The sequence below is a fragment of the Lucilia sericata genome, unplaced genomic scaffold (assembly GCF_015586225.1).
Source record: "Lucilia sericata isolate MDLA Ls3-8-SP2 unplaced genomic scaffold, ASM1558622v1 Contig000327F_arrow, whole genome shotgun sequence".
Taxonomy (NCBI): Eukaryota; Metazoa; Arthropoda; class Insecta; order Diptera; family Calliphoridae; genus Lucilia; species Lucilia sericata.
Window position 1 is genome coordinate 300,091 of NW_023994348.1, and position 15,034 is coordinate 315,124.

Here is a 15,034-nt window from a genome sequence, read left to right on the forward strand (position 1 = left end):
TAGCGCAGTACTCTGGTGTTTCTATTCAGTGTTACTAAAACAGAGGTTTTTCCATTAACTATAGATATATTTTTATAAAAAGCAACATTTTGATTGCCTTTTTTAGCTGAAATGAGTTATAGCTTTAATATTATCCCTGAAATATTTAAAAATTCCCCCCAAAATCAAAACAACTACAGTATAATCAGCGTTTTAATATAATAATTTACAGCGTTTTTTAATCACAGAGTTTATGATTCCAAAGTTTTGGCAACACTGTGCGTATTAGACTGCATAATTTCTCACACAACTTTTGAGCTTGATCTGTTTTGTTGTTATAAACAATATATTTGCTTCCAAAATCCCACTTTCTGATCTCTCGGATTCCGTTTTTATTTAAAATCGTTGAAAATTTAAAAACTAAACGTAGTTGAAGACTTAGCCGGCTTACAGTCGATTTTAAGCCGCCGCCGCCGCCGTTAATATTTGTCGGCGCAGGGCTCTGATTAGACAACAACTAAAATTGAAAAAAAAAAAAAAAACAGGCCAAAAAACCATAAACAAGTAGTTGTTGTTTATTTGTCTATAAACTAACAATAGATGAAGTAACTCGTAGTAAGTGGCGGTGTTATGTGGTGGAATTAATTCATAAAAATCACTATAGAAAGTTAATAAGGAGTGTATAGTGTGTGTGTATGTGGTGTGATTAATTGTAAAACAAAAGTGAAAACATTAAAAATAAAACACAAAATAGTCACAACATTTTTTAACGCGAAAAATGGGATGCAATGCAAGTTCTGAAGAGGAACCGCAACAACAAAATAGACCAAAATATCGAACTTGTACAGATACATTTTGGTTAGCTATCTTTATATTATTTTGGCTTTTTTTGGTAAGTTTTATAAGACTGTTTTTATAATATGGCTATGTAATTATGATGGTAATTTAATTATGAAATTAATTTAATAAAATAATCAACTAATACAGTAGCAAAAAAAATTTTAAAGAACGCCTTAACGTATGGCGTCATAACCATAGACAATAAGAACAGACATTAGAATGTTATTGCTAAATATGCGTTTACTTATTAGTGTGTTTATGATGTATACAGTAGTACATATATATACATATCTACATACATATGTATATATTGTATGTACATAAGTTTAGTAAATATATACTATGTATGTAGTATATAATATTTAATACATATTTATATATGTACTTTATTATAAAAAGAGAATTATTCAATCTAATGATGAGAAAGTAGAAGAGGTATTAAGATATTGTGGGTTATTTTACTGAATCATTTTTCTTAAAATGTTGTGACTCGAGATTCTGCGGCGGCGGGAATACTTATACAAATGTATTTGATCATTAGACTAATTCTTATAAAATAATTTTTTTTTTTGACTAGTGTACCTTTAGTCTAATCTATAGTCAGAAAATTCAAAATTTCAGAAAATTCCAATTACATTTCAGAAATTTCTAATGATATTTCAGAAATATCCATTAGTATTTCCGAATTTACCATTTATATTTCAGAAAATTTTTAATAGAATTTACATGTAAAATTTCTGAAATATAATTAAAAATTTATGAAATTCAATTGGAATTTTCTGAAACGATATAATTTTGGAAAGTATGATCAACCATTTTTTGTTCAATTTAAAAATAAATCTTTTTAGGAGCTTTAAAAATACAGTTGTATTAAAGGGAAACTATCACGTAATCTACAATTTAATAGTCTATTTTATTGTCCTGCAATTAACAGTTCCAAAATATATTCATAAGTAATTCTAAAAAATGGATATAGTCTATTGGTATCAATCTCAGATAAATTTGCTTTTTATAGGCGGGACTAATTGTACACATGTATGTATGTATAAGTATGTATATTAAAAATGAATTAAATAAATAACTTCAGTTCAACTTATAAATAAAGTCTTCAAATTGCAGTAGAGTAGGAGGAAATACATTATGTTCCAATTAAAGAAAGCAGAAATGTGAGTTAATAAAGTACATGAAGCTGCAATTAGGAATTTTATAAAAATGTAAAAATATTCTAAAACTAGAGACATTTTAAAACAACACACTAAGCTCTCTCGCTGTTAATTTGGAGAATATATGCAGTTTTTACCAAAAATAAAGCAATTATATATTTTATTACTGTATGTAAAGGCTGATAACATTATAATTAAAATATCAATTTTTAACAGAAAACTTCACTGTTTGTTATCAAAACAATGCATATTTTATAAAAAAGAAGAAGACAATTGTAAATTTAATATGAAAATTAATGGAAACCTAAATTAAAAACAAAAAAATGTATTTTGAAGTGTCCATAATTTATACTAATCACTAAATAGAACATTTTAATGTTTATATTTATAAAAATTTTATTAATTTTTTTGCATCAGCTGTTTACACTTTTGCATTTCGTGCTTAAGATTAAACCACCTCCATTGGGCGCTTAAACTTGCAAACAAAATTAACTAATTGAGTACTCAAAAACATCATTCGAGGATTATTTTTAATTTAATCGCTAATCTTTCACCTAAAGATTAGCCCTTAGTTTTCAAAACTAAGATTTATTTGGCCCGTAATTAAAAATTATACAACGCCATCACCAATTCTAGCTAGAAAAAACTAGCTCATATGTTCTCAAATTCGAGTTTTTCTGGTTCTCCAACATAATCAAAATTAAAACTTTGGTTAACTTAACACGATTGCACATGGTCAATATGCACCTCAAGAAAAACTGTAACTCGGTACAGTTATCTGACGTCACACATTGGCCAATGCGGTTTGAAACGTAAAACTCTCGAAGGCAGAGCAAAAAGGACGGCCTGATTACCCCTAAGCGATAGTGGCAACGACGCACGACGGTCTTCTTTCACCCAGAGCTGAATTACGAATGTACATTCTAATTTTGATCCAAAATCTTTGAATGTTTTGGAATTGTTATAAAACATGTTTAGGCTGAATATTAATCAAAATATAAATTAATTTTTACTTTGAAATGTGAAAACATTAAATAAACACAAAACTTAAAATTAAACAAATAATAATTCTTTATCAAAGATTAGTAAAGAAAATACTAACCAACTACTTACTTTCAACTTGTATGTATTTATAAATGTAATTAGAACATTTAATATTTTATTAGTATGTTCAAAAATATGAGCAAATTATTTTTACTTTTTATTAGCAAATACAAATATATTTAAATATTTTTATAAGACTTCTGTAGAATAAAATTACGAAACTTTTCAATAACAGTAATATTTTCTAAAAAGAATTTTTATATAAAAATTTTTAATAAAAACTGACTATTAGTCATCGGAATATGCACACAAATTAATAAAAGCAACCACAATATGATAGTATGTAATTATTAAATTTTTTTTACAGATTGTTATTGCAATTTTTTCATTTGTCTATGGAAATCCTTTGCGTGTCATTAATGGCTATGATTCCTTTGGTAATACATGTGGTGTTAAAAAGAATGAACGTTATCCAAATTATCCACTGTCCGGTTTGAATACAATCGATAAACCCCACCTTTTATATTTTGATGTACGAAAATTAAAAGAATCGGTTAAAGTATGTGTTAAGGAGTGTCCAACAACGACTTTAATTAAACGTGAAGATGTATATGATTATTATTTAAAAACACAAAATAATCTCTGTCGTTATGATTTTAATATGTCAATAATAGCAAATGATAAACAGGGGGATTTATCAAAATTGTTTAACTATTTGGGACCTTGCCCGGATTTCCCTATATATGAAAGGTAATTAATTAACTAATAATAAGTAATATTTAAATTAATGTATTTGATTTTGTTTTATATTAAATTAATACAAAATAGTACTCCTGTTCTGCATCGTTGTGTTCCAAAGAGTAAAAATGCTCCTGTAAAGGATATGTATAAAATGTTAAACTCTTGGGATGCTGCTCAACAATTTTTGGGTGATATATATTCAACATGGCATTTTATAGCAATTATATGTGGCATATCATTTCGTAAGTCTAAAGGAAAACATCTTTTTTTAATTAAGTAATATAAATTTAATTTCTAGTGATTTCAATTGCTCTGGTGACTCTAATGCATTGGCTTTCACGCATTGTGTCATGGCTTATTTGTATATTAGTTATTGTTGCCAGTATTGGATTATGTGGAGCTTTGTGGTATGCATATTATAGCATTAAACATGATCAAAAGATCAACGCTCAATTCTCATATCTGGAGGAGTTTGTTCGTAATGAACAAGCTGTGTTTACTTTGGCAATTTTAGCTACTATAACTATGGTATAATATTTTTCTTTAATATATTGTAAAGAAACTCTTTTTAATAGTTATTTTAATAATTTTTTAGATAATATTAATAGTAATTATTTATTATTTGAAAAATAAACTTTCGGGTCTATCGGCATTATTTGAAGAATCTGGCAAATGTATGATGAACTTACCAGGTCTTATAATAGCACCTCTTTTAGCATTTATAGTATTAGCACTATTCTTAGCGTTTTGGGTATTAGTTGTTATTTGTATAGCAACTGCCAGTGCTCCCGGTGATAAGAATCCCTTTGCTCCTTTGGATAATACTGCAGCACATGCTACCACTACAGATGTTACATTCACAAATACCGGTACTAAAAGTAAGTACAATATGTTTTTAAACAGATATCTCATTATATGCCTCGCTTTATTCTATATATTAAATATATTTATTATAAACATACATATTATATTATATTAAATAATTAACCCTTACCCTACGTCCTTTTGGAATAATAAAATAATTACCAAACATTAACATCATATGTAAGTGATTTTTAAAACCTTGAAATAAATTTTGTAAAAAAAAATCCATGCATAGTTTTAACATTAGCTGTACATACATACTACTTATTTGGTTGTAGTTTTTTTTTTATATTAAAGTAGAATCTATTACATATATATGTATGTATATCCTTTACTTAAGTATGTATGTTTGAAGTAATTTATGTTTTAATAAGTAAGAAGTCTATATTCGCCTTTGCCTAACCTTATTATCCTTCACCTTATTGTGATTAAGAGAAGATTTTTTTCAACAGACAGATAGACGGGCATGGCTTGATCGACTCCGCTATCTATAAGGATCCAGAATATATGTATATACTTTATAGGGTCGGAAAATTATATTGTGGAAGAAGGAGCTCTATGTATACTATACGTGCAAGATGTAGTGAACTGGATTAACACATCGGTTTTCTGATATACATTTACAAAAGTATAAATTTCTAAAGGATTGAGCAGCGCTCGAATTTCAGATTTTCTTCATCACATCGATAATGTCTCAAATATAGTCGAAAACTTTTTTTTTCAAACTTTAGTACTTTGATTGAAGGCAGATTCAGACTCAGAGCCGCTCAGTTTCGACTGTTTTCAAATTTTGTTGGTCTCAAAGTTGAGCTTCTCTGAGCATTACTGACTCTTGTAAAGTATTGACGATTTTATGGGCTAGACTTGATACAAAATTAATCAAAATACTTATTGAATAGATGCTGCCTAAAAACTCTTATACGGGTTTTATAAAACTAAAATTTTATTTCAATGAAATCTTTGGTAAAGGATATAAAAACACTTTTATATTAATTTATTTAACATTTTAGTAGTTCATATTTTGAAACTATTTCTTTTGTAAAATATTTCTTTTTTTTTCGGGATTACTGAATCCTATACATATTTATGTGCATATGTATATTACAAGTGCTTTTTTATTCATTATATGGGAAGTTACTCTGTAATTCATTGCATATGTATGTACAAATCGTCTTACAGAGTAATTGGTCTAATCGTACATACAACTTAACTAATAAAATTTATCGAACATTTTGCAGGCTTCCAACCCATAGAATACACCGAGGCCAGAACACTTAAAAGTATGTTCTGGATTTATGTTATTGGTCTCATTTGGACAACTGAATTTATATTCGCCTGCCAGCAATTCGCTTTAGCAGCTGCAGTAGCATTCTGGTATTTTAATAAACCTACCAGTACACCTACGGTATATGCTATTGGGAAATTGGTGAAATATCATTTGGGTACTGTAGCAAAAGGTTCATTTGTAATAACGATATTCAAAATTCCACGTTTAATTTTGACTTATTTATATGCCAAGTAAGCAAAGAAAGGATTTTTTTTTTCAATTTTTTTAAGTTAAGTTTTCTACAATTTTATTAGATTGAAGAAAGGCGAAGATAAAGGTTCTGAATGTGCTGCTTGCTGTTTGAAATGTTGTATATGTGGTTTTTGGTTATTGGAGAAATTCATACGTTTTCTAAATCATAATGCGTATACAGTTGTGGCCATAGAATCAATAAACTTTTGTCCAGCAGCTGGTATTGTAAGTGAAATTTTTATTTAACTAATTACCTCTTAGAGCGGGTTTTTGAGATGGTAATCAAATGCCAATTAATAATCAGATTAGTTAATCTAAAAATAAATTTAATCTTATGTTAATCCCCTTTGATGTTTTTGAGTACAGGATTAAACTTCGCAGTGTTGCCATACAAAACAACAGAAAACTTCACTGTTTGTTATCAAAACAATGCATATTTTATAAAAAGAAGAAGATAATTGTAAATTTAATATGAAAATTAATGAAAACTTAAATTAAAAACAAAAAAATTTATTTTGAAGTGTCCATAATTTATACTAATCAATAAATAGAACATTTTAATGTTTATATTTATAAAAATTTTATTAATTTTTTTGCATCAGCTGTTTACACTTTTGCATTTCGTGCTTAGGATTAAACCACCTCCATTGGGCGCTTAAACTTGCAAACAAAATTAACTAATTGAGTACTCAAAAACATCTTTCGAGGATTAATTTTAATTTAATCGCTAATCTTTCACCTAAAGATTGGCCCTTAGGGCGGGTTTCTTACTACTCAGTTAAACTAGGCTTAACTTGCTGTTAGATTAAACTCGGAACAAATTTAGGCGGACTTTAACCGATGATTGTGTTTTTCAGTTATGGATTTAAGTTCAGTTAACTTTGTTAGTATTGCCAACTTTTCACTCAAAAACATAAACAATGAACAGCTGTTTTTTGCAAATAATACTTTTGTAAAATGAAAAATTTTGGATAAATGTTAAATAAACATTTAAAACAATAATAAATAAAACAAAACAAATCGGAAAATTGCAATTTACTTAAAATATTAAGTTTATGTTCTTCCGAAATCATTGTTTTATTGTTTTTATTAATTGTGTCTTCTCACTTATAACTTAAGTTTAATTGGCCAATAACACTCAGTTAAACTAAGATAATAAGTAACGTTACTGTTTACTGAAAAACACAAAACATATATTAAACTAGGTTTAAACAAAGAATGTAGATTATCTTTATCTGAAAAACCCGCCCTTAGACGTATGTATATATTGTAGCACAAATGCTACGCTTTGCAAGAATATAACAAAAAAATATATGAAATTAGGATTTAAAACATTTGATCAAGTTTACAAACTCTTTAATTCTATAGGCATGGAATGCAATGGCAACAAATGCCCTACAAGTTGCCACCATCAACAGTGTCGGTGATTTTATTTTATTCTTGGGAAAAATTGTAGTTGCTGCTATTGCCGGTCTTATTGGCATCTTTGTGTTAAAGGATAAGCCAGGTCTTAACTTCTACATGGCACCCGTTATTCTAATCATTGTATTTTCCTTCTTTATTGCTCATATTGTCCTATCACTATTTGAGGTAAGGTTTAAATAACAACCCACACACATACATACATATGTATATAATTCATATGCATATTTATGTTTTTAACATACCATTTATTACTTGCAGATGGTTGTAGATACACTATTTCTATGTGTATGTGAAGATAAAACTATAAATGGACGTGGCGGTCGTTGGGCCCAGAGTAATCTGGCGAAATTGGTAGGCGAAGAACCCTTACAGCCAGGCGAAGAACCACCCATACAAGTAGTCGAAATGATGCCTATTAATAAGCAACCATTTAGTATGACTAGCAAACCAATGGTAGTGCCTGATGGTATTGTTGAACCAAATGATTATTAAAAAAAGACATTAAAGTGAAATGTTTATTTTACGCACACTCACACATACTATTTATATATAAAAAACATAGTTAAATAAGCTTTAATTTATTAATACATAATAATATACAATTTTTTATTATTGTGTTGTAATATGTACATACATACATATGTATATACTTACATACTTCTATATACAAATTTATTTTTTTAACATTAAATCCTTCAAAAAGAAGACAAAAGTAATGAAAATAAGTATGAATGTATAAAATTATGCAAGAAATGTTGGTTGTATGTATTAAAAATCTTCGACATAAGGCAACGAATGGTATATTTTCTTATTAATTTATTAAAACGCAGTTGAAATATTTGTATAAGCTTAAAAGTTGTTTTAAATTTAACTATTTATTTACCATAACAAATTATAAAATCATGTATTAGTTATAAAGAACATCAGAAAAACCCTTTACATATTTTTTTTTTTTTTAAATATCAAAAACAAATTCTATATTTAAAATAAAATTGTTGGTTTAAAAAATAATTAATAAATTACTAAAATTCAAGTGTTGTAATACATATTTCCAGTGTTTAACTACTACGAACAGACCACCTATATTCTATTAAGAAAAACACTTCTATTTTATAACAAAAACTAAACAAGGACTAAAATTACAAATTTAAGTAATATTATTCAAAAATATCCAAAATTCTATAAATTAGACAACAAATTGTGGAATGCTGCTTATGGATACTAAGCGGGAAACATTTAATGGTATTTTGAAGTTTTTATTTTTGAAATTATTTTTTGACTTATCAAGGAAGAAAATTGACTACTGATTCAACCTGCCTTAGCAGAATTCGGCACTGTTTTTTTATTAAATTATAAAAATACAGTTTTTACATTTATAAATGCAGCACATATTTGTGCATCACATACAATGAATAGCAAACTTTTACAACATTTGAACAATTAGTACAAATTTATGTGCTATACTCTCTATATAAATCATTGGTACACAATCTTGAATAAAAAAATAAATGATATAATATAAATTTTTACAAACTTATATATTTTATTAAAAAATAAAGATTTAAGAATATTAAAAAACTTTTTTAAGATTTTTGCTTTTTACTTGATTTCACGCTAGATTTTTTCTTTTCTATTACTTGTTTAACAGCATCCAATTGTTTTTCTTTGATCTTCTTCGTTAGGGCATCTTTTGTTGATTTCTGCTTTGGTTTATCCAATTTTTGTAGAGCCTTTTGTTTGGCCTTTTCGGCTAAAAGTTTTGCTGTTTCAACGGCATCATTATCAGCAAATATTTCATCATATTCAATACCTTCATAGGCATTCTTGGGTAGTGTAGCTTCATGATGAACCTTTTGTTCAATACGGTTAACATAACGTTCCTTAGCAGCCTTTTTGAGCATTTGCCTTTGTTTGGCTGGACTAACATAGTCTGGATTTTCCCACAAAGTATTGCCGGTAAAGGAGCCCTCAAAAAGTTTAACGGGATTCATGACAAAACGTGGTCCAATTTCCGCCAAGCCACCATCCTCTGAAAGTATTTGGAAATTTCTAAACCAAATACGTTTATCCAAATAAGTAAAAGTGTAAACATGATCTATAAAAGGTTGACTTTTAGGATGATGATTAGGAACACCGAAAATTTGAGTGAACATTTCTTTCAACAATTTCAAATGGGGCACTTCGTCGAACTTAGCATCGAAAGACAATAGCGGTCTGGAGCCTCTCAGACAGTTACCAGTCATTTTTAATTCTGCCATAGTGTGAATGTTTTCAACTAAAAATTTGGCCGATGGTCCATTGGGTATGTTGGAAACCCACATATATAGATCTCTTTTACGTCTTCCCTCAAAAAGTATAGATTTGTTGCAGTGCTTCATGGCACACATATCATTTACCACAGCTAATGTTTTCGATCTTTCCATTTTCGATTCAGGTCTATGATGTGGCATTAAGGTTTTAATATCCTTCATGAGATGTCTATCACGGTGGCTAATGCCTCGAGCCGCAAAAACCAATACTCTTTGTTTATTTACCCATTTTTCCTAAAATAAAAACTATATTAAAACTTTTCATTACTATTCATTACTATTGTTTACCCTTTTTGGTATAACTTCATCAGAAGGCCTTTGTGGTGGCAATGGAGGATTTTCGTCCATAGGCACAATCTCAAGTTGCTCTGTTTTCTTCTTTTTTTGGAATTTTTTACCCATTTTTAAATTATTTTCCGTCAAATTAATAAAAATAATACTCAGAAAATCGTTTACACGTGCTTTGAAATAAAAAAACAATGAGAATGAATACACTTCTTCTTTTTACTGCGCCGACAAAAAATAAAGGCGGCTGACACTATACATGTCGTCGGCGGCTTAAAATCGACGGTTATTTATTAAATTTAAATGTTCAACGTTTTTAAATAATTAAGAGCGGGATCCGAGAAATTAATAAATGGAATTTTAAAATTCTGTATGTATTCGTAACACTATTTTAATTATTTCTCTCACGAGAACTATTTTTATTTCAACTCTTTATTTTTATACCCTTCACCTTCGTGAGATTTCATTCACTAACATTGAAAGCTTTAATAATTAATTATAGAAATTAAATCAAAGGGAATGAGTTTGAAAATATCACTCAATTTAAAAAAGTTAGAGAATTAATCATTTTAGAGCATTGATGTACATCAATGCTTGACAGCAGGGATGGAAAATTGTGGTTGTTTTTTTATTTTACTTTTGATGTTCGTGGTACTTTTTAACTTTTTATTTAACATGTATATTAGGGTGGCTCAAAATGGAAGTTATTGATGTTCATCTTAGATACCACTTCTACTTTTTTAAATATTTTTTGCAAAGAATATAAAAATAAATTTAAAAAAGTATTAAATAATTTTGTAAATATTTCACAGAAATTGTTGTTTCTGTTAGTTCTAGTATGCATTATAAATTTTTCAAAACTCAATTTCTACCCGATATTGTGATAGATATTTAATTAAAAAGTAAATAATATCTATATTAATGCGTAATTACATAAGTTTTTCATTCATTTACTGCCGGTCCACACTAGGAAACTATTTTTGGGAAACACTTGATTTTGCGTGAGAGAAAAAAAATATCATTCATCTCTCTCGCGGTACGGAGTTTCTCGTACTCGGAAACTCGCTTTGTTTTGTTATTCTTCTCATTCGTGCAAAAACAAATCAATTCAATTAACACGTATGTAGTCTCTGAAAAAAGTTTCTATGTGTAGACATTAAGGAAACTTTAAAAGAGCATTAAGAAAAACTTTCTCAACTAAAGTTTCCGTGTGTGGACCGGCACTTAGATTACACAAGCCAATAAAAATTGATAAAGTCTAAACGCAGAGATTAAAATGTACTTTTTTAAAGGATTAAGCAGTGCAGAATCCGAATCTGGTCTCAAAAGTTATCTATAACATCAAGTTTTTCAAATATCGTGTCATGAAGTTTGAGAATCCCCGTTTTTTACCATTACCTCGATTCTGTAATAGTCTCCCGGTTTTAAAACTCACATGTATATATGCGGTGTGAGTTTTTTTACTAACTCAATCAAAAAACTTACCGTTTGAGTCAAACAATTTGATGTGTCGCCAAGGCGCTTAACAGTGTGAGTACTGTACTCATTAAAACTTAAGAAATATTTTTTTTGTATTAACCCTGTTTTTCTCAATGCTAGAATTACAGAAACGAAATACTGATAAGGATTCAGCGCTGCTCACTCCTTTAGATCTCTGGATTAAAAATTTGTTGGCCTGTGTTAGTAAGCCAAAAATATTTGATTTCCAAAAACGAAAAAGTGGGAAGAAAAAGTTTGTAATTTAATAAGACATAATAATTCTAACTTTTATTTACACATACATACATGCATATAGATACATATTTTTAAATTTTAATAAAATTCAATTTATTTTACCTATTTCATCATTAACATCTTTTAAGAAGCGTTCTTGTAGACGATTTCTGACTGTTAATGGTAACGCTTTCATTTTCTTTCCTAACATTTTCAAAAATAAATCATTATCATCTTCATCGGTTTTAATATATTTCGCTAGAAAATTGCTTATACTATCACAGACATTATTTGCCGATTTCTCCACTCCAATAACATCTTCATTACCATCGGTATTAGTGTTATTTGCGTAGTAATTTTCACAATATATAGGATCATTTGTCGTTTGAGGCAATGTATCGAATTTCTTTGTCGGCTCGCTGGTAATTTCTTCGTGTTCAGATTCTTCGCTATTATTATAACATTTTGTAATTTCTTCACTGTAGTCGTCTTCATTGTAATCTTCGGATTCATTCTTGTAAAATATTTTGTGATTGGAAGAATTTGATGAATTATCGACGAAATGTTCGATTGCGTCATTGCAAAATATTACCTTATTTTTAGTATGTCTATTAATCGGGGATTAAGGAAAGGATATATGGATATATTTTAGTAGTTTCCCAGTTTTAATTGTTGTTAATGTGGGTTCATCAACATTGCACTAAAACTGCAATACTTTAATCAATTTTAACTTACTTTGTGAATCCTTCCAAAAATGATAACTTTGATAGGTAACGAAATTGTTTTCTCTTATTTGTAGGCGATCGCATATAGCGTTGATACTGATCTCTCATAGACTTCCAAACAATTTTACACGCGGTTTCTTATTTAGAAAGGAATAGATAATTATAAATGTATTGATACATATGTATTAATTTGCAGCATCAGCCATAAACATAAGTGTTTTAGCATATTAAGAATTACTTATCTTTCAGCTATTAATACATATGTAATTACATCTAGCATCATAACATAAGCTATTAGCTAGACTATCTATCTATCTAGCTATCTATCTATCTATCTATCTATCTATCTATCTATCTATCTATCTATCTATCTATCTATCTATCTATCTATCTATCTATCTATCTATCTATCTATCTATCTATCTATCTATCTATCTATCTATCTATCTATCTATCTATCTATCTATCTATCTATCTATCTATCTATCTATATATCTATCTATCTATATATCTATATACCATATAGTATCGTATCATTCACAATGTTACTGACGGAACTGGCTGTGCTGTCTTGAAGACTTGTCAATATATGATATTCTTGGAAAATACCGAGATTATACAAAGAGTAATTTTGTTTTGAAAATTTAATCTTAATATTAAAATATTACCTTGAGCTTTACAAAGTTTCGCTATATCTTTCCAGGCTCTTCGTTTGCATGTGATGTTTTTATAATTAGGATCATTTGTATCATATAATATACGCCTTTCTCGAATTACATCGATTAAGATATTACGTTGTTCATCTGTTAATATACTGGACATTTTGTATATTTTTAATATTGTTTTTTTTAAGCAAAAACACTCAAAGCGTTTTGTTTACGACCACATTTGACGCTTCCGTTTTAAGAGTTCGACGACATAAATATTGAGCTTCTTCTTTGAAATATGTCACTTTGCATTCACTAGCCATTGAGAGCACAATCGTAAAGCGCCTTGGCGACACATCAAATAGTTTGACTCAAACGGTAAGTTTTTAGATGAGTTAGTATAAAACTCACACCGCATATATACATGTGAGTTTTTTCACTAACCCTATCACAGGGTATACAGAGGCGTCACGAGCAAAAAACTATTTCCCTCTCTTTCGCACAAAACGAATTCAATATTTTTTTTAGCTGTATTTTATATACCTCTTCTCACCAAACAATTTCAAAATCAAACAAAAGCTGATTTTAGACTTTTTTAAATGTCAAAAGTGACACCTCTGTATACTTTGTGACCCTATTAAAACAAATTTGATGTGTGGCCATGTTTTTTTCAAAGATCTTAGCCGAACACATTTTATGACGGCGTCAGCTTATTACTCAAAATAAGTGGATTGCAAATCTCATATAATGCGATTAGTTAAAAGGAAAGATGAATAACTAAAATACGGTTTCGTTACTACGTATTTATTTTCTATTGATAAAAAACACATTAGACCTGGTCCACACATAGAAACTTTTGTTTCAGAAACTACGTATTAATTGCATTGGTTTGTTGTTGTACGAATGAGAAGAATAACAAAACAAGTTTCCGAGTACGGAAAACTCCGTACCGCGAGAGAGATGAATGATATTCTTTCTCTTTCTCTCTCACGCAAAATCAAAAGTTTCCCAAAAAAAGTTTCCTAGTGTGGACCGGCAGTTATTCTGATATTTTTGAAACAAATCCTTTCTGATGCAAAATGATTTTCTAATACCAAACAAATTTATATGAGTACTTTTTTAATCTCTTTCTGCCGGTCCACACTAGGAAACTTTTTTTGGGAAACTTCTGATTTTGGGTGAGAGAGAAAGAGTAAGGATATCATTCATCTCTCTCGCGGTACGGAGTTTTTCGTACTCGGAAACTTGTTTTGTTTTGTTATTCTTCTCATTCGTACATCAACAAATCAATGCAATTAATACGTAGTTTCTGAAACAAAAATTTCTATGTATGGACATTAAGGAAACTTCAAAAGAGAATTAAGTGTGGACCAGGTTTTTGTGGAACGGATAAGGCCGATTTTACATTTCGTTTAATAGCCCCAAGCATATCGCTTATTTACTACTAGGTTGGCATAATCCAAAAATATACATATCGAGAAATACGGCATGGAATTGAAAAATGATACCAGATTTAGATATAAACTAAAAAATTTGTGAATGCAAAACAACGAATAATTTAATTTAATAGCATATACATCCAAAATATTGTTAGATTAGCAGGTTTTTATAAAAAAATATATACTTTGTTTTATTGTCTAAAGGCGTATAATCAAATTGAAAATAATTTTTTAATATATTTTATATAGAGACGTAATTAAAAGTTATTCTGGGTTTCAGTTGTTTACATATCCGAAAAGCTATACTCTATATTGGGACTTTTGTTTTTGTTAATAAAATC

The 15,034-nt window shown here is 28.8% G+C and overlaps 3 protein-coding genes across 3 annotated transcripts; 1 reads left to right on the forward strand and 2 right to left on the reverse strand.

Annotated features, from left to right (window-relative positions):
- Nucleotides 1–283: 283 nt before the first annotated feature.
- On the forward strand, nt 284–8,328 carry LOC119603671 (choline transporter-like 1). The gene is made up of 9 exons (XM_037955789.1): nt 284–871; nt 3,394–3,776; nt 3,855–4,009; nt 4,066–4,295; nt 4,363–4,645; nt 5,870–6,149; nt 6,213–6,375; nt 7,519–7,740; nt 7,834–8,328. The coding sequence occupies exons 1-9, from the start codon at nt 758–760 to the stop codon at nt 8,065–8,067; spliced, it is 2,064 nt and encodes a 687-aa protein (XP_037811717.1). The 5' UTR covers nt 284–757; the 3' UTR covers nt 8,068–8,328.
- A 766-nt stretch (nt 8,329–9,094) lies between these two features.
- Nucleotides 9,095–10,418, reverse strand: LOC119603672 (ribosome biogenesis protein BRX1 homolog). Its single transcript, XM_037955790.1, has 2 exons — nt 10,173–10,418; nt 9,095–10,118 (listed from the first exon to the last, which is right to left on the reverse strand). The coding sequence occupies exons 1-2, from the start codon at nt 10,284–10,286 to the stop codon at nt 9,159–9,161; spliced, it is 1,074 nt and encodes a 357-aa protein (XP_037811718.1). The 5' UTR covers nt 10,287–10,418; the 3' UTR covers nt 9,095–9,158.
- A 1,263-nt stretch (nt 10,419–11,681) lies between these two features.
- Nucleotides 11,682–13,742, reverse strand: LOC119603686. Its single transcript, XM_037955806.1, has 3 exons — nt 13,276–13,742; nt 12,618–12,744; nt 11,682–12,490 (listed from the first exon to the last, which is right to left on the reverse strand). The coding sequence occupies exons 1-3, from the start codon at nt 13,427–13,429 to the stop codon at nt 11,992–11,994; spliced, it is 780 nt and encodes a 259-aa protein (XP_037811734.1). The 5' UTR covers nt 13,430–13,742; the 3' UTR covers nt 11,682–11,991.
- Nucleotides 13,743–15,034: the final 1,292 nt, after the last annotated feature.